The 22,196-nt window shown below is 58.3% G+C and overlaps 3 protein-coding genes across 4 annotated transcripts; 2 read left to right on the plus strand and 1 right to left on the minus strand.

The window, feature by feature from the left end:
* Positions 1 to 11: 11 nt before the first annotated feature.
* On the plus strand, positions 12 to 9,117 carry UBA7 (ubiquitin like modifier activating enzyme 7). 2 transcript variants are annotated; one of them, XM_061128563.1, is made up of 24 exons: positions 12 to 191; positions 276 to 444; positions 542 to 676; positions 775 to 881; positions 1,197 to 1,287; positions 1,377 to 1,512; positions 1,903 to 2,000; positions 2,085 to 2,231; positions 2,888 to 3,070; positions 3,252 to 3,359; positions 3,517 to 3,597; positions 3,679 to 3,834; positions 3,930 to 4,095; positions 4,174 to 4,379; positions 4,477 to 4,541; positions 4,633 to 4,816; positions 4,893 to 4,967; positions 5,215 to 5,389; positions 5,908 to 5,981; positions 6,251 to 6,343; positions 6,436 to 6,627; positions 8,180 to 8,272; positions 8,348 to 8,490; positions 8,907 to 9,117. In XM_061128563.1, the coding sequence occupies exons 1-23, from the start codon at positions 136 to 138 to the stop codon at positions 8,450 to 8,452; spliced, it is 2,895 nt and encodes a 964-aa protein (XP_060984546.1). In that variant the 5' UTR covers positions 12 to 135; the 3' UTR covers positions 8,453 to 8,490; positions 8,907 to 9,117. The 2 variants fall into 2 exon arrangements, with proteins under 2 accessions (XP_060984546.1, XP_060984545.1); XM_061128562.1 differs by having other exon boundaries at positions 8,348 to 8,448.
* Positions 9,118 to 9,139: 22 nt separating this feature from the next.
* INKA1 (inka box actin regulator 1) lies at positions 9,140 to 11,106 on the minus strand. Its single transcript, XM_061128566.1, has 2 exons — positions 10,888 to 11,106; positions 9,140 to 10,129 (listed from the first exon to the last, which is right to left on the minus strand). The coding sequence occupies exons 1-2, from the start codon at positions 11,098 to 11,100 to the stop codon at positions 9,329 to 9,331; spliced, it is 1,014 nt and encodes a 337-aa protein (XP_060984549.1). The 5' UTR covers positions 11,101 to 11,106; the 3' UTR covers positions 9,140 to 9,328.
* A 2,253-nt stretch (positions 11,107 to 13,359) lies between these two features.
* CDHR4 (cadherin related family member 4) lies at positions 13,360 to 20,686 on the plus strand. Its single transcript, XM_061128564.1, has 19 exons — positions 13,360 to 13,408; positions 13,797 to 13,981; positions 14,339 to 14,501; positions 14,583 to 14,665; positions 15,160 to 15,270; positions 15,877 to 15,980; positions 16,167 to 16,303; positions 16,575 to 16,758; positions 16,855 to 17,008; positions 17,243 to 17,336; positions 17,574 to 17,777; positions 17,858 to 17,997; positions 18,230 to 18,380; positions 18,471 to 18,691; positions 18,915 to 19,057; positions 19,547 to 19,603; positions 19,703 to 19,790; positions 20,022 to 20,049; positions 20,561 to 20,686. Exons 1-19 carry the CDS (start codon positions 13,360 to 13,362, stop codon positions 20,614 to 20,616), a joined length of 2,352 nt encoding a protein of 783 aa, XP_060984547.1. The 3' UTR covers positions 20,617 to 20,686.
* Positions 20,687 to 22,196: the final 1,510 nt, after the last annotated feature.

A 22,196-nucleotide genomic window follows, 5' to 3' on the forward strand; every position in this document is an offset into this window, starting at 1 on the left:
TTTACTCGAAATGACAGAGGAACCAGGAAGAAAGCTGCCAGCTGCATCTTTCACTTCTGAGCCTTAGCGCTGCTGGGCACTGGCTCCCGCTGGCACTGCTTCCTGTCTACAAACCCTGCAGCCCCAGGCGTCAGGATGGACACCCTGGAGACTTCCAAGTCGCTGGATAAGGAGCTGTACTCGCGGCAGCTGTGAGGCTCAAGGTGGGGAGGAGAGCGGGGTAGCCTTCTAACCCCTGCTCTCCAATTGCCTGCCCTTTTACTTCCCACCCACAGGTATGTGCTGGGCTTGCCGGCCATGCAGAGAATTCAGGGAGCCAAGGTGCTGCTGTCTGGTCTGCAGGGCCTGGGGGCTGAGGTGGCCAAAAACTTGGTCCTGATGGGTGTGGGCAGCCTCACTCTCCATGATCCCCACCCTACTTGCTGGTCTGACCTGGCTGCCCAGGTGAGGCTCCTGGGGGGTGCTTTGGGTTTCCAGACCAGGGTGGGGGTGGGGCCCAAGAGAAAACTCCTTGCTAAAGCCAGCCTGGGCATCTCTTTAGTTTCTGCTCTCAGAGCAGGACTTGGGAAGGAGCAGGGCTGAGGCATCTCAAAAACTTCTGGCTGAGCTCAATGGAGCCGTTCAGGTGTGCGTCTACACAGGCGACATCACCGAGGACTTGCTGCTGGATTTCCAGGTGCCCTCCCAGCCCTACTCTCCAGGCCAACCTCCCCTACCCCCAAGGGGTGGGCTCGAAGTGGTTCTGGCCCTACTGATCTCATGGGGTCCACTCAGATGGTGGTGCTGACCGCCTCGAGGCTGGAGGAGCAGCTGAGAGTGGGCACCTTTTGCCACAAGCATGGAGTCTGCTTCCTGGTGGCGGACACCCGAGGCCTCGTGGGGTGAGATTGCTCACTCAGCCTGCCACCTCACAGGCAGCGACCCATCCCAGTTCCAGGCTTGCTCCAGAGCCCCTCCACCCAACCCCAGGGCTGTCCCCACTTTCCCCTCTTGATCACAGTCCTCGGTCCCATGCGTCTGCTTCCTCTACCCCAGCCTCCAGACTTGCTCAGTACATCTTTCAAACTCCAGTTTCCAAGCCTCTCTGAGCACTCTTTTCCCAATTCCTTGGGGCTTGCCCTAGCGCCTGTTTCCCTTCACCGCAACCGTGGCGGTTAAACACAGCCAGCTCAGTGACCCCTGCCACCCCGCCGCAGGCAGTTGTTCTGTGACTTCGGTAAGAACTTCACTGTGCAGGACCCCACGGAGGCAGAACCCCTGACGGCCGCCATCCAGCACATCTCCCAGGTGGGTGCTGGTGGCGGGCGGGCACTACCCCTACGAAGGAGCCTGTGAAAGGCAGGGCTAGGCCCTGAGCAGCCTGCCTCTCCTCACAGGGCTCCCCTGGCATTCTCACTCTGAGAGAAGAGGCTGATGCCCACCACTTCCACACAGGGGATTGGGTGACTTTCTCAGGCATTGAGGGCATGGTGGAGCTCAACGGCTGTGATCCTCGGCCTCTCCACGTGCGGGGTAAGTCAACCCCACTCCAGGCTTAGCACCCAGGCCCCCGTGGGGGTGGAGACAGCCTGGTTTTTGGAGATAACGCCTCTCTCTACCTTCCTCAGGGCAGAGCCACATTGAGAATTTTAATTATTTATTTGGCTGCCTCGGGTCTTAGTGGCAGCATGTGGGGTCTTCCATGGCTCTAGCTGTGGCCTACAGGCTTAGTTGCTCCTGGCATTTGGGATCTTATTTCCAGACCAGGGATTGAACCTACATCCCCTGCATCACAAGGCAGATTCTTAACTAACTGGACCACCAGGGAAGTCCCACCTTGAGAATGCTGAGGCAAGACAGGATGGGCTGTGGGGAGCTACTCAGGTTCAGAAGTCATGCTGACTAGGCTCAATCTCCCCCCAGAGAATGGGACCTTGGAGATTGGAGACACAACAGCTTTCTCTCCTTACTTACGTGGCGGGGCTGTCACTGAGGTCAAGAGAGCCAAGACTGTCAGCCACGTGAGTGCAAGGTCATCTGGGGTTGGGTGCCTCAAGGGGCCCACAGGGTTCTGGACCTGACCCTAAACTGAGTGCCCTCTGCAGGAACCCTTGGACGCAGCCCTCCTTCAGCCCCGTGTGGTGGCCCAGAGTCCCCAGGAAGTTCACCGTGCCCGCTGCCTGCATCAGTCCTTCCGCGCACTGCACAAGTTCCAGCAGCTCCATGGCCGCCCTCCCAAGCCTTGGGATCCTGTGAGTGGCCCTGATGCCCTTCTCCCTAGCCTCTGTCTTAATGGGGCTTCACCTACCAGGAGGTGACAGTGACTATTTTACAGATCCAAGTTTGAATCCAGAAGCAGTGTCCCACTCATATAAAGAAGACAGGATGGGCTGTGGGGAGCTGATAAATAAACACTTATCTCTAGGCCAGCTGTTCTAAGTTGCTTAGTCGTGTCTGACTCTTTGTGACACCATGGACTGTAGTCCGCCAGGCTCCTTTGTCCATAGGAATTCTTCAGGCAAGAATCCTGGAGTGGGTTGCCATGCCCTCCTCCAGGGGATCTTCCCAACCCAAGGATCAAACCCAGGTCTCCTGCATTGCAAGCAGACTCTTTACCATCTGAGCCAGCAGGGAAGCCCAAGACCAGAGGCTGAGTTCATGAAGGGGCCAAGCACAAAGCCTGGGGACTCATGCTGCTCCTCCCCACCTCAGATCTGGCCTGGAAGCTGCTCCCAGGTTGGGGGAGCCTCCAGGGCCATTGTCTGGTACCAAGCATCATCTAGTGGGACCTTCCCACTCAGGCTTCTGCTTCCTCTTCTGTGGAACAGGCGGGGGATGGCTGCCTGAAGGATTCAAATGCGGGGTGGAGCTCAGGCTGGGGCTGCTTGAACAGAATTCTACCTGCTAGGTTGATGCAAAGATGGTGGTGGACCTGGCCCAGGCCATGGGACCACTGAAGGGGACCAAAGGCGAGCCTCTGGAAGAGCAGCTGGATGAGGCTCTGGTGCGGACAGTTGCCCTGAGCAGTGCTGGTGGCTTGAGCCCCATGGCAGCCATGCTGGGTGCAGTGGCTGCCCAGGAAGTGCTGAAGGTGGGTACAGGCAGAGACAGGGCAGGGCTGGAAAGGGTGCAGAGGTCACTGTGGGTGCCACAGGGTGCCCAACACTGGACAGCAGCCTTGAGAGCTTCACCAACCTGGGTGCAGCCCTCAACCAGGATCTCAGGGGATTAGGAGGTGCCAAGAGTCCCCAGACTAAAGCTCTGACTTACAGGCGATCTCCGGAAAGTTTATGCCCCTGGACCAGTGGCTGTACTTCGATGCCCTGGATTGCCTTCCAGAAGATGGGGACCCCTTTCCCAACCCTGAGGACTGTGCACCGGTGAGAACCTGGGGTAGGGATGCAAGCCTTAGCTAAACTCAGGACTCAGGGAGAAACATGAAGAATGGTCCTGAGGTCCTGACCTGGAAAACTGGGTGTGAGAGGGAGACCCAGCACCCGCTGGCGGTCGTCACCGAGGCCTGTCTGTGTTCCCTAGAGACACTGCCGCTATGATGGGCAAACCGCAGTGTTCGGGGCCAATTTTCAGGAGAAACTGAGCCACCAGCACTACCTCCTGGTGAGCCCTGTGGTGAGGTCGGGAGTGTGCGGAGGGGTGAGGCCTGGCCCTCTGGCTAAGGTTGCTCCTGCCTGCTGGCAGGTGGGTGCTGGCGCTGTCGGCTGTGAGCTGCTCAAAGGCTTTGCCCTGATGGGCCTGGGGGCCGGGGGCCGTGGGGGCGTGACCGTTGCCGACATGGACCATGTGGAGCTCTCCAATCTCAGCCGGCAGTTCCTCTTCAGGTCCCAGGACGTTCATGTGAGTGCTGACCCTTCCCCACACCCACGTCCTGGACCGTCCTCCCACTGTACCCCCTTCCCACCGCCCCCAACATCTTCCTGCTTTCTTCTCAGAGGCAAAAGGCAGAGGTGGCTGCAGAGGCCACTCGCCGCCTGAACGCAGACTTGCAGGTTACACCGCTCAACCTCCCGCTGGATCCCAGCACAGAGGACATCTTTGGGGACGACTTCTTTGCCGGGGTGGATGGCGTGGCTGCTGCCCTGGACACTTTCGAGGCCCGTGAGTGCCCAGCTTCAGAACTCACTCTTGTCCGAGGCTGTGCCAGCCCCACTTCTGACCCTCTGTCTCCCTTGCCAGGGGACTACGTAGCTGCTCGCTGCACCCACTTTCTGAAACCACTGCTGGAGGCAGGCACCACAGGCACCCGGGGCAGCACCGGTGTGTTCATACCGCACGTGACTGAGAACTACAGAGCCCCCTCCTCTGATGCAGCTTCTGAAGATGCCCCCGACCCTGTCTGCACCGTGCGGTACATTCCCACCACAACTGAGCACACTGTGCAGGTAGGAGGCATCCCAGAGACTCCTGCCTACCTGGCTCAGGCCTCTGCCCCAGACCCACCTCCTAACTGGCCCCTCGTGGTTCCTCCCTCCCCCACAGTGGGCCAAGGGTGAGTTTGACGACCTTTTCTGTGAGTCTGCCAAGACCATCAACAGCCACCCAGAGTAAGACCCCCGACAAGGGCGTATGGGAGTCCAGGGTCCCTAACACCAAGAGGCTCAGGGCTTGGCCTCAAGCTTTCCCAACCATCCGCAGAGCACTCTCGTCTCCGGAAGACTTGGTTAAGTCACAGAAGCAGCCCCTGCTGCAGACAATGCGGGGTGTCCTGACGGAGCGTCCGCAGACCTGGCGAGACTGCGTGCTGTGGGCCCTTGGCCACTGGCAGCTCCGCTTCCATCATGGCATCACACAGCTGCTGAGGACCTACCCACCTGACAGAGTGGGTGCCTGGGGCCCAGGAGGCTGAGGGCTTGGGGGCGACTGGCCGGAGCCCAGCAGCCTCTGTGTTTCCCTAGGTGCAGGAGGATGGAGCTCCGTTCTGGTCGGGTCCCAAACAGTGTCCCCAACCCTTGGAGTTTGATGCCAGCCAAGTGAGTGGGGTCCCTTGGCAGCCCTGAGATGGAAATGCGGCCCCTCAGGGCAGAGGTGGGCACCTCTGTGTTTTGTAGCGATGCCGAGATGCTGAGAGGGAGACAGCCACGTCTGTGCACATGTGGCTGTCCACATGGGAGGCAGGCCCTCCAACAGATCTTCAAGTGGGCGATGACCCCCGCCCCACACACCCACACACGCTCACTCAGGCCCATGCAGCCACCCCTGCTCTGGGTCTCATTGCAGGATACTCACCTCCTTTATGTGCTGGCAGCTGCCAACCTATATGCCCAGATGCATAGGCTGCCTGGCTCACAGGACCAGACTGCGCTCAGGGGACTACTAAATTTGCTGCCACTGCCTGACCCCCAGAACTTGGACCGCATTTTTGCTAGTGAGCTGGAGCTGGATTCGCCTTCTGGTGAGTTTGGTGAGGTCCCCAGCCTTGACCCCTCTATGCTGCCACCCAAAGGCCTGAGCTTCCTCAGCCTGTGCTGCAGAAAGAAGATGGGTCTGGGGGCCCTGAAGCCAAGTCACAACCTATCAGGCCCTCTGACCTTGCTCTTCTCTAGCCTTGGGTTCATCCCCTGGTTCCAGAGTAGGTCCTCTCCCTCCTATTTACCATCCTCCCCACCCCATTCCCTTGGCCAACTCTCAGCAAAGGAAAAAAACCCACAAACCACTGGGCCCTGGGGAGCAATGAGGTGTGGTGCCCCAGATGAGGACAGGGTCACACAGGTGTGCATGTGTGTCTGCAGGCACACATACGTGAGGGCTGGGGCTGCCAGAGAAGAGATTGCACCATCCATCAAGGGGTCTGCCTGAAAGTGGTACATGATAGACTTGGCAGGGACCAAGGATAGGCAGGCAGGCTCAAGAAGAGTACAGGACTAGGGGGGCTAAGGACTGCTTCAACCCTTCTCCTCCTCCTCCCAACAGGCTGTAAGCAACTGCATGAAGACCTGAAGACCTGGAGGAAGGGCCCTCCCCTTGAACCCTTGACATTTGAGAAGGTCATAACCCAAGTGGGAGTGAAGGGCTGGGCCAGAGAGGCTGATGAGGAAGGTCAAGAGCTAAGTAGGTAGCTTTGAAGTCCCTGGGCCTGAGTTTTCCTCCCTGAAGGAGCCCAGAAGCAGCTCAGCTTCCCTGAGCCTCCATCTCCTTACCTGTTAAGTGGGGTGATTTGAGCCTCCAGCCCACAGAATCATGTGAAGACCTGTGCAATGGCACAGGCTCGGGGCACTGGGACAGTGTTCACATGACTGTGTCTTGGGTCTCACAGGACAATGATAGCAACTTCCATGTGGATTTTGTGGTGGCAGCGGCCAGCCTGAGAGCTCAGAACTATGGGATCCCAGCGGCTGGCCACGCCGAGGTAACCTGCCTCTTGGGGCTCAGGCCTGGAGGTGGCGGGTCAAACCCTAGCCTTAGGCCTTGGGCCCAGATCAGATCTCCTGTCCTTGGCAGACCAAGCGAATTGTGGGCCGGATTATCCCAGCCGTTGTCACCACTACAGCGGCCGTGGCTGGCCTGGTAGGCCTGGAGCTGTACAAGGTGGTGGGCGGACCACGGCCCCGCCATGCCTTTCGCCACAGCTATCTGCGCCTGGCTGAAAACTACTTTAGCCGCTGGGTACCTAAGGCCCCAGACATCCAGGAGGTGAGCCCTGGACACCCCACCTGTACCAGACCTGAGTTTTGCCTGCACCTACCCAAACAGGCCCTATTCCAGCTTCAGGCTCTCGTAGGACCGACTCTGGGGGAGTCCTCAAGACTTCCTTCAGCCGCCTTCCTGCTGCACAGCCAGGCTGGGACCTGTCAGACACAGGAAGCAGCCGTCAGCCACCCCCAACCCCCAACCCTCCGGGTCTGGGGGAGCTGCAGCTTTAACTCATTAGTGGAGCCAGACATCCATCCCCCACCCACCCCTCCTTCCCTGAGGGGGAGGGGGGACTAGGGCCCAAGCCCTAAACAGAGCCTAACGACAGGCTGCCAGGCATGGAGATCCGCGCCCGCCTCCCTCAACTGAGTTAAAGGGCACTGAGCTCACCAGCATGGGTGTGGGGGTGTGCAACCCGGTCACAGGGTGTGCATTCCTGTCACAAGTGTGAGGGCACCCGGGTCTGGGCATCCCTGGCGTCGTGGTGTGTGGCCATGGAGGGAGTATACTTGCACATCTGTGTGCCAGAGGAGACTGCAGGGCCCTTGCACGATGTGGGCCTGCATGGCTCTGCCTGTGAGTACACATGTGTGCTTGTGTGCATGTGTGTTCCTTCAAGTGTTGGGCTGTGAATGCCCCGGCTGTGTGCCCAGGCTCTGCAAAAGTTGGCATTTCCTTAGGGGGCACAGGAGAGGGTCTGGAGAGAATTCTCTCACCAGAGCAGAGGGGAGAGGTCATGGGCCAGCACTGGGCTTAGGCTGAGCAGCCCTGGGGTCCCTCAGGGCACAGCACACAGAGCCCCTTTGTGAGGGCCCCTCCTCTAGCTAGAACACAAGCTGCCTTTGTCCATGGAGGAGGGGGAAGGGTGGGGAAGGGTCCCCCACATCACTTCTGGTCCTGTCTCAGCTTGACCTCACTGTGTTTTCTGGGGAGCTGGCAGAACCCCTCTAGTCTTGGTCCCTGGCTGCCTGCCACCCTTATGCCCTCAGCTCTGGGTACCAGAACCCCAAGACTTAAGAAACAAGGAACAAAGGGACAGGAAGAGAGTCCTCTGTGGACTGTGTCCCTGCTGGAGTCACTGTGCCCCTCACCCATGTGTCTATGAGAAAGTCCAAGGCCCTGGTGGTAAAGGATTAGGGGACCGGATGTACCCGCCCCCCACCCTCTCTTCCAGCCTTGCATTTGAGGAATAGGCAGCTTTATCAGAGATTGCAGCAGCCCTGCTCCTGCTTCCTCACTTCCTCAGGAAGCATTGCCCCCCCTCCAACACACACACATACACACACACACACAATCAGCCTGTGTGATGGATCGCCTGTTTCCCTGTGCGGGGGGCCCCATAGCCCCATTTCCTGTCCCAGCACAGGCAGGGAGGGTGTTGAGATTCTGGGCCCAGATCCCACCTTCCATCCCCACCCCCTGGCTTCTGCTTCCTGCCTCTAGTCCAGCTCCTCCCCTAGGAAAGGGGCCATAAGCTGTTGGCAATTAGGGCGGGGAGAGGGTGCGTGTGTGTGTAAGAAGCTTCTGACTCCTCCCCACTGCCACCCCCCAGTTCCATCACCTGAAGTGGACCTGTTGGGACCGCCTGGAAGTGCCTGCTGGGCAGCCCGAGAGGACCCTGGGGTCGTTGCTGGCCCTCATCCAGGTGTGCCCCAGTTCTGCCCTGCTCCCAGGCCTGGCTCCGCCTGGCCCTGCTGGCCCCTGACCTGTCTCTGTTTAGGAGCTACAAGGACTGAGGGTGACGATGCTCCTGCATGGGTCGGCCCTGCTCTACTCAGCAGGATGGTGTGAGGAAAAACAGGCCCAGCACCTGTCCCACAGGTGAGCCTGCACCTGGCTTTAACCGGGCCCTGGAGGTTGGAGGTGAGGGACGTGCAGCCTCTCCTCTTCCCAACCCCATTTGGGCCCCTCACACCTTCCTGAAGTTTTCTTTTGCCAAATGGAGCCAGCAAACGGGCTGGGGGTGGGGTGAGGGCCAGGAACCCTCTAGGAGGGGCCTCTATGAGCTGCCTGCTTGGCCAGCCCCCCCAGCTCCTCCACACCCTCCTCAGCTCCCCTTTCACAGCCCACTCCCAGGGGACTCACGGCTTCCTGCCTCCTGCTTGCCCCGCCAGCCGCTCCTAAAATAGTTTTCAGATGTTTCCTGTCTTGGGCTGCTCCTGCTCCTGGCTTGGGCTCCTTATGGCCCCCCCAGCACCCTGGAGCCCATGCCAGGACACTCTCTGCCTGTCACGGCTCATCTACCCAATCTCCCCACCTCTCTCCCCCCACGCTACCAGGGTGACAGATCTGGTGAAGAAGGCGCCTAGGCAGCGAGTGCTGGTATTGGAACTTGGCTACGAGGGCGAGGAGTATGACACTAACTTTCCACGCTTGCACTATAAGCTGTGACAAGGCAGGAGCCCCACCACCCAGCTCCATCGAGCCCTATGTCCTGAGCCCTGCATCCCAAGCCCACAGTAGGCACTCAATAAATGCTTGTTGAAGGAAGGTGTTCAGTGGACAGGACGGGTGATGGAGCAAATGCACGGCATGTGAAACAGGCATGACAAGGACTCCTGCAGGGAGGGAAAAGGCTCTTTCGATTCGCCTGCCTGAGTCGTGCCTTGCAGGGCTGGCGCTGCCTCCTGGAGCCTCGGGGGGGTACGGAACCAGGACTGTCCAGAGAAAGGCCTTTATTGTCCCAGGCTGGAGGGCAGGGTCAGAGGTAGCTGACAACATCATTGCAAATGATGGGCTGCCGACTGCGGCAACTCATGAGGGCTGCAAAGCGTGAGACATCTGCAGGTAGTTCGGGTTCCGGGCGAGGTGGGCATGACAGTCGCTTTCCTGCCAGCGCTGCCCGGCGCGCCCTGGCCAGCTGGCGCCGCAGCTGCTCAGAGAGGCCCAGCAGGAACTGGGGGGGCCGAGCACGGGCACGGGGCCCACCCCCATCGTCCCCCTCACCCGCTGCCTCGGGCAGCTCCATCCAGTTGTGCACCAAGTCCGCAAAGCAGTTGTCCCCCAGCACCAGGGGCTGGCGACTACGACCCCTGCTCAGCAGGGCCGTGGTCCAGTCCTCAGCTTCCAGCCCCCGCCAGTGTTCCAGGCAGGCGTCTGGGGTGGACTTGGGCCGTGGTCGGTGGACAGGTGGTACCCGGGCCACAGGCGCTCCTCCAGGCTGGGCGACACCACTGGTTGAGAGGCGCTGTCTCCGGGGGGGCCATGCTGAGGGTGCTGGGTGCTGGGGTATGGGCAGCTCTTCCTCTCTCCATGTGCTGCCTGACACCTCTGAGAAGCCGGAGTCCCAGTCCAGGCCATGCTCCCTGGGGCCCCCCAAGGCTGCACTCCTGTCTCCTGTCACCCCAACTTCTTCCTCCTCTTCCTCCACACCACAGACCGAGTCCTCTTCCAATGCATCTGAGGCCCTGAACTGGTGCTTGAGCCGCACGCCCGGGCGGTGTTTGGGGGGTGGCCGAAGGGGACCAGGCATTGGGGGTGAGCCGGTGTCCCGGCCACACAGCTGTGGAAGAAGAGAGGGCAGAAGTGGTAGGAGCAGTGCTGGTCACTCCGGCCTGCCTGGTCAGGCCAGTTCCAAAACAGAAGGCCCAGGAGGGCTGGACAGGCCTGCAGGCCTCAGCAGCAAGGCCTCTAGCGGGCACCGGGCCGGCATGGGGCGCTGGCACACGAAGCTCGTGTGGCTCCCATCGGCCGACCTGGTGGCAGTCTGGCAGGCTGCAGCACGCAGAGCTGGGCAAGTTGGTACCCGCCACCAGGGCGGGAGGCAGGGTTGTGGGCCTGCATGGGGAAGTAGGTCTTGCTCAGAGCTGGGCGGGGGGGGGGGGGTGGGGGGTGCATCCCGTGCCTCTTGAGGGATTCAGCTCCCCAAAGCCCACAGCCTCTTTCAGAGAAGAAAAGAACACTTTCCAGGAAGACAAGAGGTACAGGCCAGCCTGGAATAAGGGGCATCGGTAGTAACGCCACCACCTCCTTAGTTCCTTAAAACCCCCTGCTCCGCCCCACAAGAAGTTTCTCCCCTCCAACTTCCTCCGCTGCGCCGGCAGCACGGCCAGCTGGGCGGCTGTTACTTGATGCCCAGCGCAGCTCCCAATCGTCCGAAACCCGACGCGGGCCATCTGGGCCATCTACGCCGCCCCGCCCCCATCCTGTCTTGGATGGGCACTCGGGACAGCTCCCCCCCATCCGAGTGTCGTTCGGGTAGGAAGGCAGCCGAGCACCCCACACACGTCCTCACGAGCCACGCCCGCCCCCAAGCCTCACCAGTTCCCAGCGCAGCTGGCCCAGGAAACTGTCAAGTCGAGCGCTGTGCATGTCCGTGCCGCAGCCCCCTCCAGGCCTGCCAGTTCCTCTTCGAATTCCGGCGAGAGCCGTGCGGAGAGGGCCCGGCGGGCCGGCCAGCGGCGCCCTTGCCCTCAGCCTGGCTCCACGGCTCCTCCCTCTCCCCAGCTCTTGCCGCCGCCGCCGCCCCAACATCTGGCGGCCCCGCCCCGCCCCTGGCGCCGCAGCCAATGGGGCTGGGGCGGGGCTGGTGTGGCTCCACCCCCGGGGCCCTGCCGGGTGGGAGAACCTGACGCCCACTACCCACTCCCTAGAAGCAGCTCTTCTGGGGAAGGGGGGGGACTGTAGCTGGAAAGCCGGCGGGATCCGGACCGGTGCTCCCCGAAGTCCCGGGCCGTTGAGCTGACTCCCAGGACAAGTCGCACCCCTGCGGTAGCCTCAGTTTCCCATTTTTCCCAGGGGACAGTTGTGGTCCCTCCCGCAGGGGTCCCTGGAGCGCACGGATACCGCGGCTGCGCCCTTGAGCGGGTAGATCGGGCCCAAGCTTCGGGTTCGGCAGTGCTGTGGCCCACTCGTGGTCCGACCCACTGAATCCGCTCCTGGAGCCGGCCTCCACAGTCCCTGGAAGTCATGGGAGGGGTCCGGCCCCTCTGAGGACTCAGGGAGCGCAGAACCTCGCTGCAGCACCGGGGAGGAGCCCCGGCCAAGGCCCAACCTCCCACTCCCTTGTCTCTCGCCTCGGCCAAGCTAAGCAGGGCTGCCCTCTCGTGGGGATTCCCAATACCCGCATCCTGTCTGTCGCGGACCACAGGCAGGCTGAGTGAATGCAGGGTCTTACCGCGGGGGGTTCTTTGACCAAAGGATTAGAGCCCGTTCCCTGAGGTGGCTAGGCCTAGGTTCAAGGACACAGACTAACTGGAGACAAACTAGATAAGTCAGTAGACAGGAAAATACCAGGGAAGGGCCTAGATATTTCTGATGGTGGTAGTTGGGGGGGACTGAAGAAGTCAGCAAAACCAGGCTCCTAGCAGTTTTAGAAGGGAATAAAGGGTTTTGTTCTTGGTGTGGTAGGGAGCTCTAGGGGGCTTTTGAGCAGGGGAATGACCTGGGCTGGCTGTTGTTTAGATAATTGCTGCTTTGGGAGAACCACTCTGTAGTCAGAGTGGAGGCTCCTGCCTCATCCATCAAGGGAAGGGAGGGCCTGGATCTGGGTAGGTCTAGTACAAACATACCTCAACATACTTTGAGGTATGTTTTGGAGTTAAAATCAAGCTTGCTGATACATGAGTATGGGAAGACAAAGAGAAGCATGAAGCATGACTCCTAGACTTCTGGGCTGAACTACTGATTGGGTGGCATTGGCACGAATCAACCAAGCAAGACTGGAAAAGAGTGATCTTGGAGAAGAAAATCAAATGGTCATTTGTGGACATGTGGACAGAGGATGGCAGCGGACAGGAATGAACCCTGGAACACTCCACTGGGTGGAGGTAGGGAAGATGAAGAAGAACCAGCAAAGGAGCTGAGCAGGAGCTGCCAGGGAGGTGGGAGGCAACTAAGAGAGCATGGGCACTTAGGAGCCAAGGGGAGCAAGCGTCAGACGTGTGCCGAGGAGATGAGAACAGAGTGTAAACTGCTGGACAGTTGGCAGGTCTCTGAGGAGCCTGACAAGGGCACTTTTATGGAGAGGGAGAGGAACGAGCTCAAACACAGTCGGTAGAAAAGAGAGAGGTGAAGAGCTGGAGAAAGCATGTGAAGACAACCTTTTAAAAACTGGCATGTAATGTAAATAAGATGAATGAACAGCTCTTTAACGGTATGGCTCTATACATGTTAAAATCTGTAGACACCTGTGTCACCCAGATCAAGATATAGAATATCACCAGCCACTCCAGGAGGCCACCTTTTGTCCCCTCCAATTGCTATGCCCCAAAGTAACCACCATTTTTATTTCTATCACCAAGGATACCTTTTGTCTGTTGAATGTAGACAGATTTTGAGAGATTTTGTTGATGGTTGGGCTCAGATTTCACAGGCAGATAATGTTCTAATGGGGGTGAGCAGCTGGAGTTCGGGTTTTGTGGGGTAACAGGCCCTGGGCCCACTTCTCCTGGCAAAGTGGCTGCTGTGGGTACTCTGTCTCCAAGAACTGCATGACCAAGACTTCCTGGAGCCTTAGTTTCCCTATCTGAAGCTTGGTCTCTCTCCCCTCACATCTCCTTCACATGGTAGTGATAAACAGGGAAATCCACTGGGAGCAGTGAAAAAATGGAGTTTTCCAGGTCTCTTGATAACCTATAGCGTCCAGAGCTCAGTCACCAGGGGCTGGGTGGGGCTAGAATCTTGGAGGCCAAGGAGTCCTGTGTTTGAACAACAGACCTGGCAACAGGGTGGCCCTGACAAAACACGTCTGCCTTTCTGGAGTCTCCTCTGCTGTCGTGTCTTCAGGCCACTATGGTGCTGCTCAGGCCCCTGGTGCTTCTTCTTGCTTTGGTTGTCTCTGGTGAGGAGTTGGTGGGTGGGGGAACTTCATGTCTCACCCCCTGAGTCCAGAGTGGAGTCCCACTCCCTCTCAGATAAGCTACCATAGAGGACAGGGGCTGGGGGGAGCCAGGAAAGGGCAAAGATCTGAACCCCGACTCTCATTCCTTATCTTAGCTGCTTCCTTGCCCAAATTCCCACTGTCCCCCTACCCTGGGGACAGTGGGAAAGACAAGACCTAGCCCCAGTCTGTGAAATGAGCCAATCCATGGTTGGATGTGGGGGACAAGGGAAGACTTTGGCTGCTTGTCTCCAAGATGTGGCCAGGCCCCAAGGCAGAAGGGAAGGACTCTGTGTACCTGGTTCGATGAGCATGGGGGTCTCTAGCCTGAATTGTCTCTTCTTCACAGACCTCAACTGCCTGCCCTGGTTCGTAGATATCTCTGAGAGCCAGGGACCTGGTGCCATCCTCCTGTCTTTCCCCCTCAACTGTTCTTCAAATGTACCAACCCTGGAGTTGCTCCATGTACAGCCACCCACCACCTTCTTTAACCCACCTAGCCTGACCAGGTGGCAGGGGATCTATGTGGGCAAGGTAGGATCATGGGCACATCTGGGGACAGTGGGGGAAGGGCAAACTCTAAATTCACAAAGTCAGAGGTGGTGTGAAAGTGATGGTGTTAGTCGCTCAGTCATGTCTGACTCTGCAACCCCATGGACTGTAGCCTGCCAGGCTCCTCTGTCCATGGAATTCTTGTCCTCTTGTCCAGGCAAGAACACTGGAGTGGGTTGCCATTCCCTTCTCCAGGGATCTTCCCGACCCAGGGATCGAACCTGGATCTCCTGCACTGCAGGCAGATTCTTTACCGTCTGAGCCACTAGGGAAGCCCCTAGAGGTGGTGCTGGGGGATGGAGATCCTCAGCCCCACATGGCACTGCCCGTCTGCCACAGATGACCTTGAGCAGCTCGGCCCGGCTGGATGCCCTGACAGTGAACCACTATGAGCTGCAGCTGAAGTACACATGTGGGAGCCAAGTGACGGAGGGTCAGCTTTCTGTGAATGTTCAGCGGGACCCTAATCGTGACCAGTGTGCTGGTCGATTTGCCAGCCCGGGTAAGGCTAGAGGCAGCAGGCGGGAGTGGGGGGGCGGTGGGCAGGCACGGCCTGAACTTCCTTGACCTCCCCTCTGGCCAGCTGGGGAAATTATTCAGGTTCGAGAAACTGTCATGCCTGGGACCCCGCTGTACACTCTGCTGCTCCCAGGCCAGGGAGCCCAGGTGAGGCCTGCATGTGGGCAGTGGTGGGGGCGGGGGTAGGATGGAGGGGGATGGGAAGACCAAGGCCAGCCCCTGCCTGGCCAAGAATAGTCTGCAGAAGGACTCTTTAGTCTATAGCTGGGCCTCTGCAGGATGCATGTTCTTGGAGAGAGTCACTGAGGGCTTCCCAACCCCCAATGACTATGGCTGTTCCCATAGGGACTTCTCAGGGGTTGAGTTCTTTAAAGTTCTTCTGTGTTCTAAATTCTCCAAAAAAAATTTCTGTATCATTTTTGCAATCCCCCAAAGAAATGTAGTTTAAAAACTGAATAGTTTAAAAGCAGAGATGATTTTGGATCAGGGCCAGGGGACCCCAGGCTAGAGTAAGTAGCAGTGGCAGAGTACAGGAGATTTGAGAGTGGGCAGATACCTGTTGGGTTCTTGGGGGATTTTGACAGGGTTGCCTGGGGGCACTGTGGTAGGGAAGGGGGCCTCCAGCATCTCTTTCCTGTCAGATGAACATCACCAGTGCCCAGGACCCTCCGTACTTCCCTGGACCTTTCTCCATCGATGGGCAGGGTCAGCTGTGGGCGCCATCCCAGGGACTCAAAGGCCAGGCTCAAAAGGTGAGCACGGCTGGGGACCTGGCGATATCCATGAACTGGGCATAAAATGGACAGAGCCATTACCTCATGGAGGATTGTTTGTTCCTGGCCTCGTCAATCATCTGCCTTTCCCAGACATAGCCCATACCTGCTGCCCCATGCTGGCTACCCTCCTGCCTTGGCTTGGTTCTGTGCTGGGCTCTGGAGCTCTAGAAAGAAGAGGGATCCCTGGCTCCAGGAGCCCACAGTGCCCCTTACAGAAAGGAGAAAGTTCTGAGCAGTCACACAGGAAGTGAAAACTCTGAGTACAGCAGCAAGTGCAGTCTGAAGGAGACTAGAGAAGTTCCTTCTTTAAAGCTTCCACATCTGAGTGACTGGCTCTTGGCAACTCTACCATGCTAATTCATGTTGTGAATGATTCAGATATTACTCATTTGGGGGCTGTGTGCATCCAAAGAGAAGGACTTATGACCCAGAAGAGTAAGACAGGAAGGAATATCTGTTAGAGTAACAGGTCATGGGGCGGAGTGAGTGTGGGGCTCCTTATGGGGGTCCTGAGGCGGGCTGGGCACACACATGTGGGTAAACACATATCGTAGTTCCCTTCTTGTTTTGTGTGCATGGCAGGTCTTCCAGCTTCAGATCCTGGTGACCTTTGGACAAGGCCGAAGCTGCCATGGGATGCTGACAGTGAAAGTTTTGCCTGCTCCCTCCAGCCAGGTTTCTTTCCTGTAAGGCTCCCCTACCCTGGGGATAGTGGGAAAGACAGGACCCAGCCCCAGGAACTCGGGAGCAGGGTTAAGGTGTAGGGCTGCGGGAGCATCCCCAGCTGGCTGCTGTACCAGGGAAGACCCAAGAGAGGAGCCTGCAGACCCTTCCGGGAGCAGGTAGGAGCCAGAGCTCCCATTTTGGTCCAGGCAGCAAGCCCAGAACATCACCATTCCCGAAAACCTGGTTCCCGGAAGTAAGGTGGCTCAGGTCCACGCCCGGGGCTTCGACGTGCGCTACGAAATCGTCTCCCCGGTGCCCTGCCGGCTCTTCTCCATCGGACGCGGTGAGGGGCGTGGAGGGCGGGTAAGGGGATGCCTCTGCGGCTGGTCTAGAAGTGACCCGCAACGCCTGGAGCTGAGGCAGAATCTGGGGCGAGGTCGCGTCTGGGGGCCCGGAGTTAGAAACGAGCCTTGGTGGTGGCGGCCAGGTGGTCAGTCTCTGCGCCCTGATCTCTGCGCCCTGAGAGGTGGGCGTGGAGAGGTGGGAGGGTGCGAACCGGACTGACCTGGGGGCGGGGCCGAACTCTGCGTCCCGCGCCCTGCCACCCCGCCCAGTCGACGGCGTGGTCCGGACCACCGCGCCCCTGGAGCTGGTGCAAGCCCCGGACGCCGCGGTCACTAGGCTGCGGGTGAAGGCCTTCGAGCGACTCCGGCCGTGGGACAGCGCCGAACTTGATTTCTGGGTGGACGTGCAGTCGGTCAACCGCTGGCCCCCGCGCTGCCTCCCAGCGCTGCTGGTGTGAGTATTTGGGAGTCTTACCTTGGCTGTTGGGTGAGAGTCAGGGCTCTCGGCCCAGCCCCAGCTCCCGCCCTGCCGCCCGCCCTCTGCTCCCAGGACTCAGATCCCCGAGACCACGCCTGTGGGCACCGTGCTGAATACCTTCACTTGCATTGACCCGGACTCTCCTGGCTCCACCCTGGACTACCAACTGCTGTTCCACAGCCCTGCCAGCGCTTCCAGCCTCTGCCTGCGAGACAGAGTCCTGGAGGTACCCAGACCCCGCCCTCAGACCCACGTTTAGGGTGCTTGGACAGGAAGGGGGTGGCCCAGTGGTCCCGTGGGAGCAGAGACCATGAGGGCGAAGGATATGGTGTTGCAGCCAACCTGCTTTACCGGAGGGTCAGGGTAGGCTATGTGAGAACAACCTGGCCTGAGGCAGCCCAGTGGGCTCGAGGCTCTCCTAGGCCTTGGTTGCGCCTCACTCTCCTGCCCCTCTGGCTAGGTGAATCACACACTGGACTGTGACGCTCCAGGCGCCTGCTTCCAGCATACAGCTTCCATCCTGGTGCTTGACAGCGGTCAGCCTCTGATGACCAGTGAGTGACCAGGCCCAGGCCTGTACACTCAGGACAGGGCTCTTCTGTGCCCCTCTTCCTGTCCTCAGGACGGGGGTCATCTCTCCTCCCTCAGAAACCAACAGGGCAGGGTTGTGTCCACTAAAGACCCCTGGGTGAGCTACTGCCCCCCACCCTCCAGAGCCTCCCCCTCTTCTGACTCCCAGGGCAGGGCTGGGCCAAACCAGGCCAGCTCCCTGACTTCCAAATGGCTTCCAGCTGAGGTGCCTGTGCTGGTGATGGTGACGCCTGTCAACGAGTTCTCCCCAACCTGTGTCTCACGCACATTCCGGGTTCGTGAGGATGCGAGGCCCCACACCCTGCTGGGCTCTGTGGTGGGCACAGACATGGATTACCCACACGACAGCATTGAGTACTCCATCTCTGGCGGGTCCGCCCCCTTTGCTGTGGACCATCTCAGCGGTACTCACACCCCAGGGCTGGGTGGAGAGGGTGGAGCCAGGGTTGACTCTGCAAGCTGAAGCTGTGGCCCCCTCTTCTAGGGGAGGTTCGCCTCCTGGGGCCTTTGGACTATGAGCTGCAGAAGTCGTACAGGCTCACTGTCCTGCTGACTGACCACAGCCAAGACCAGGACCCCACCTGCCACCGTTCAGGCTCCTGCACCATCACCATTGAGGTTGAGGTAACTGAGCCTGAAGCATCAGAAAGAATTGGAAAGAGTTCATCTCCCCCTCGGGTGCTCTGCTTATCCTCTCTGCTTCCGTTTCCTCCACTGGTTGGCTGGAGAGGGTTGGGGCCTTGTTGTGGAAAGTTCTGGAAACTGTTGGTTGACACCGAGATTCTGGTTGTGATGGGGGGAGGCTGAGGGGCTGGACTGGGGGTTTGGGGGTGGTGATCTGACTACCTTCCGGCAGGATGTGAACGACCATGCCCCCGAGTGTGAGCCCCCATTTCAGGAACTCACCATCTACGCTCACCTGGGCCGTAGCTTGGAGGTGACCACAATGTCATGTCGGGTGCCCCAGGAGCCCCAGCGCCTGGCTTTCTCCTACAGAATTGTTGGCGGTGAGGGCCATGAGGGCCCCCCCCAGGCTGCGGGGGAGGGGCAGGCCAAGGCCAGCCATGGTTCCCTTCTTCTCCCACTCTGTTTTTCAGGGAATGGTCAGAGCCGATTCAGCCTGCAAGGAGCTGTCCTGGTGCACAACGACCTCACGTTGGGGGCCCCCTGGCCAGAGCAGCCCCATACATATGAGCTGTTGATCCGTGTGGCCGATGCCGGCCCCTCCAGCCCCCACCTCAGCACCACGGCCACTGTCACTGTGTATCTAGTGCCCTGGAGGGCCAGCACAGGGGCCACCAGCACCCACAGAACCACAGTGAGGGGGTTCCTCAGGCCCTTGCTGGGTGGGGAGAAAGGATATGGTTTTTGAGGCGGAACAATTGGGGAAGGCATTTCAGAGGAAACGGCTGAGTGCAAAGAGCCTGGCAATACAGAGGAGAAACCTGGGGTGTGGGGTGGCCCAGCCCTTGGAGGGGTTTGAAGGTTGGATGACTGGGGCGTTTTGGCAGGACAGTGGTGAAGATGTGGCCCCATTTCAGGTGCCTTCAAGGATGACACCCCTGCTTGTGACAGACACGGAGGTTTTCTGGCAGCCGGAGCCCTGGTTCGTGGTGGTGCTGACAGCGACCAGTGCCCTTCTCCTCCTGGGTTTGGGCTGGCTCCTCAGCCGGCTCCTGCGGGGGTAAGCTTCCTATTCCTATGCTGCTCGCCTCCCCCCAGGTCTCGCATCTGTGATAGCTGGTTCTACCCAAGACTGCCCAAGCTGATGAGCAGACAGAATGATATTAAGGAGGACTGCCCTCCCTCCGGGGGTCATCAACTTAGAGGCAGAGAGACACTGGGAGAAAGTTATCTCCTTCACTGGCAGAACCCAGTCTGGAATGGGATGGGTGTGGATAAGGTCAAGGGCTTTAGACTCTTGAGTCTGTAATGCATTGGGTATTTACCCCTACTCCTGAGCCCTGCCTTCCACCTGAAATGTGACCTTCCCCTAAGACGCTGAGTTTCTCCTGAGCACAAGACTGAACCCAGGGGAAGATGGGAGTAACAATGTGGCCAGTGCATATGGACACAGGCTATCTCCAATAAGAGTGGCAGATGAATGGTGCTGATTCCTGGAGCCAGCAGGTCTGCTGTTCTCACTGCTTGTTCTCTCCTCCTGGCATTTTAGGCTGACCCAGATGCTCCAGGCATCAAGCGAACCCCCCCAGGCCCTACTGTTAAACAGGTAAGCTTCCTTTGCCTACCTCTATGCCTGGAAGCCCATCTCTGAAACTCAGGCCAGAGGTCAGAGCCCTATCCTACTTCTGCTTCTGCTTTGCCCCAGTATCCAGGGAACTAAGGGATCCATTGAAGGGTTCGTGGAGGCCCCGAGGATGGAGACACCCCAGGCACCCAGCAGTGTCACAAGCCTGGTATGTCAACCTACCATCCTGTGCAGTGGGCACTGAGGCTGCTGCTGAGTGTTCCCTGCCAAGCCTGCCCCCTTTCCCATGGCTGGCTGTCCCTGTGGGAGGGCCCATACCAGCACCATCAGGATGCAGGAAGCAGGTGGGTTCTTGACCCTTTTGGGGGGGCAAGCCTCCACCTGCTCCCCATGGGCGGGGTTCACCTCGTTACACCCTCCTCATTCTTCCCTTCAGCAGCATTTTGATGGCAGAGCCCAGGACTCCCGTGAGTTCCCCTTTTTCCAAACCATTCTCCACTTTGACCCACTTTCTCTCTAGACCTCATCTCAATATCTCTGCCTACCACCAGACATTCACTATCTATTCTTTCCCTGAATGGGGTCTCTTCTCACTCCTACTCGTCTTTCAGCCAGTGTTTGCCAAACACTGGGACCCTGATCTGGTTCTTGCCTCTGGGGGATTATGGGGGGAAAGTTGTGAGGGAAGAGGCCCCCAAATGGTCCACTGTCACCATGAATTATGGTAGAGTAATCTGGCACAGGGCTCAGGGGAGCTCATGGCAAGTTTCGGGGGCTCATGGATGCTTCCTGCGTATCTGAGGCAGACCTCAAATGATCTGCTGAGAAAGGAGGGAGAGGACAAGCCGGATCAAGCAGAAGGGAGCAGGGGGGTCACACCAAGGGTCCTGGAATATCTTTCCCTGCCCTTAGGGGAGGGAGGCAGTGTTGCCGAAGCCAGCAGGGCCCTCTCTTTCTCCCCTGACAATCTGAACTCAGGTACAGGCAGAGATTACCTGTTCAACACGCACACAGGAGCCCGGCGCTGGCTCTGAGGCCCAGGAGCTGCATATTTGCAGAATTTCTTCTGTGTTTTCAAGCTGATACAATAATAAACAAAATTACCAACAGAAGAGTCCTTGCCTGGTAACCTACATGTGGGAGAAGCTCTGAGATCTGTGCTTCCTTGTTCTCACTTGGAGGATGCCCTGTCTTATGGGAACAAGGTTATTTTTTCTTTCAAGAAGGCATTGTACAGTGCTGACTGTGATTAATGTTCTGCAGAGCTAAGACACTGTTATCCTCATCAATGACTGAGGGGGCCTCCAGTTGGTCTGTCCCCTCAGAGGATACCTACTCTAGCAGATGGGGAGGGCCCAGGAGCCCCACCAACTTCCAGGGCAGTTTGCTGACTGTATGTGGAGGTTTTCTTGCATCTGGAGCTTTTGCATTGAAGTGAGGGTTGAGTACCCTGTGGCATGGGTAGCCATGGAGGGATTGAGAATAGCCCCCTTTTGAGGTGTTCCCATATCCTTCTGATCTCTTTGGTTCATGGGCCCTCTGTCCCCTGTGCTGCACATGGCCAAGTGGCCCATAGCAGCGTGCAGGAGGGCGGGTTCTGTGGGGGGAAGTGCTAGCCCACTCCCCATACCCAGCCTGGCATCAAGTCTCAGGATACTGCCAGCTCTCCCAGAAGACCTGCTGTCTTGGTGGAGACTATCTTAACTGTGGTGTCTCCAAGTTCTCTCAATCTTCTTCCCTCTTTCAAGTTTATGGATCTGAACCTTCTCAGAGAAGCTTCCCTTGTGGCTCAGCTGGTAAAGAATCTGCCTGCAATGCTGGAGACCTGGGTTCAATCCCCAGGTTGGGAAGATCCCCTGGAGAAGGGAAAGGCTACCCACTCCAGTATTCTGGCCTGGAGAATTCCATGGGCTGTATAGTCCATGGGGTTGCAAAGAGTCAGACAGGACTGAGCCACTTTCACTTTCAGAGTAGCTGAGGACCTCCCTTCCTGAGCCAGTTACAGTGCCCCAGGCAGAGGAAGAAGTCGAGTGCCTTCTGTGGGAAAAATATGCTTCATGGTGCTTCCACAGAAGTGAGGGTGTTAGAGCTGGCCTCACAGCAGGATGTTACAGGAACCAGCTGCAGGCAGACTTTTCCTGAGCACTTAGAATGCTCTAAGGGCTCATTAGATGCTCATCTCTAAGAAGCTTGATTTTTATCCTCATTCCACAGATAGAACAAGCAAGCCTCAAAAGTCACAAAGCTAGCTAGTCCGGTCACTTGATGTGAGGCTATGTGAATCAAGCTATGTGATTACATTTGATGCCAAGCCCAAGGTAACAGTCTCCCCAAGGCTCGTTAAGTTGCGCTCGGTGGCAGACCATGACAGTCCAGGGCAAAAGATGTTGTTATAAGAGCTGGAGACAAGATGCCCTAGGGCAGGAATAAGAGTGTCTGCCAGGGCTTGTGCTGAGGACTGAACTCCACGCAGGACAAACGTGGGTAACAGGACAGAGACTGCTGGGGCACAAAAGGCTGATGAAGGGCAAAGCTAGGGAATCCACTGGAAAGAGGGCATTATACACAGGAGCCAGTAAGAGGAGGCGCGAAACTCGGCGCTTACATTTCCAGA

This window comes from Dama dama, chromosome 24, assembly GCF_033118175.1.
Source record: "Dama dama isolate Ldn47 chromosome 24, ASM3311817v1, whole genome shotgun sequence".
In the NCBI taxonomy this organism is placed as follows: Eukaryota; Metazoa; Chordata; class Mammalia; order Artiodactyla; family Cervidae; genus Dama; species Dama dama.

Excerpts from the sequence above, each read along its gene's own strand:
- CDHR4 (XM_061128564.1), top strand. The coding sequence starts at position 13,360 with ATGGTGCTGCTCAGGCCCCTGGTGCTTCTTCTTGCTTTGGTTGTCTCT. Across the intron at positions 15,271-15,876 it reads TCAAAGGCCAGGCTCAAAAG|GTCTTCCAGCTTCAGATCCT; the intron begins GTGAGCACGGCT and ends TGTGCATGGCAG. Across the intron at positions 15,981-16,166 it reads TCCAGCCAGGTTTCTTTCCT|GCAGCAAGCCCAGAACATCA; the intron begins GTAAGGCTCCCC and ends ATTTTGGTCCAG.
- UBA7 (XM_061128562.1), top strand. The coding sequence starts at position 136 with ATGGACACCCTGGAGACTTCCAAGTCGCTGGATAAGGAGCTGTACTCG. Across the intron at positions 2,232-2,887 it reads CTCCCAAGCCTTGGGATCCT|GTTGATGCAAAGATGGTGGT; the intron begins GTGAGTGGCCCT and ends TCTACCTGCTAG. Across the intron at positions 4,096-4,173 it reads CCTGGACACTTTCGAGGCCC|GGGACTACGTAGCTGCTCGC; the intron begins GTGAGTGCCCAG and ends CTCCCTTGCCAG.
- INKA1 (XM_061128566.1), bottom strand. The coding sequence starts at position 11,100 with ATGTTGGGGCGGCGGCGGCGGCAAGAGCTGGGGAGAGGGAGGAGCCGT. Across the intron at positions 10,130-10,887 it reads GCCAGCTGCGCTGGGAACTG|CTGTGTGGCCGGGACACCGG; the intron begins GTGAGGCTTGGG and ends CTTCTTCCACAG.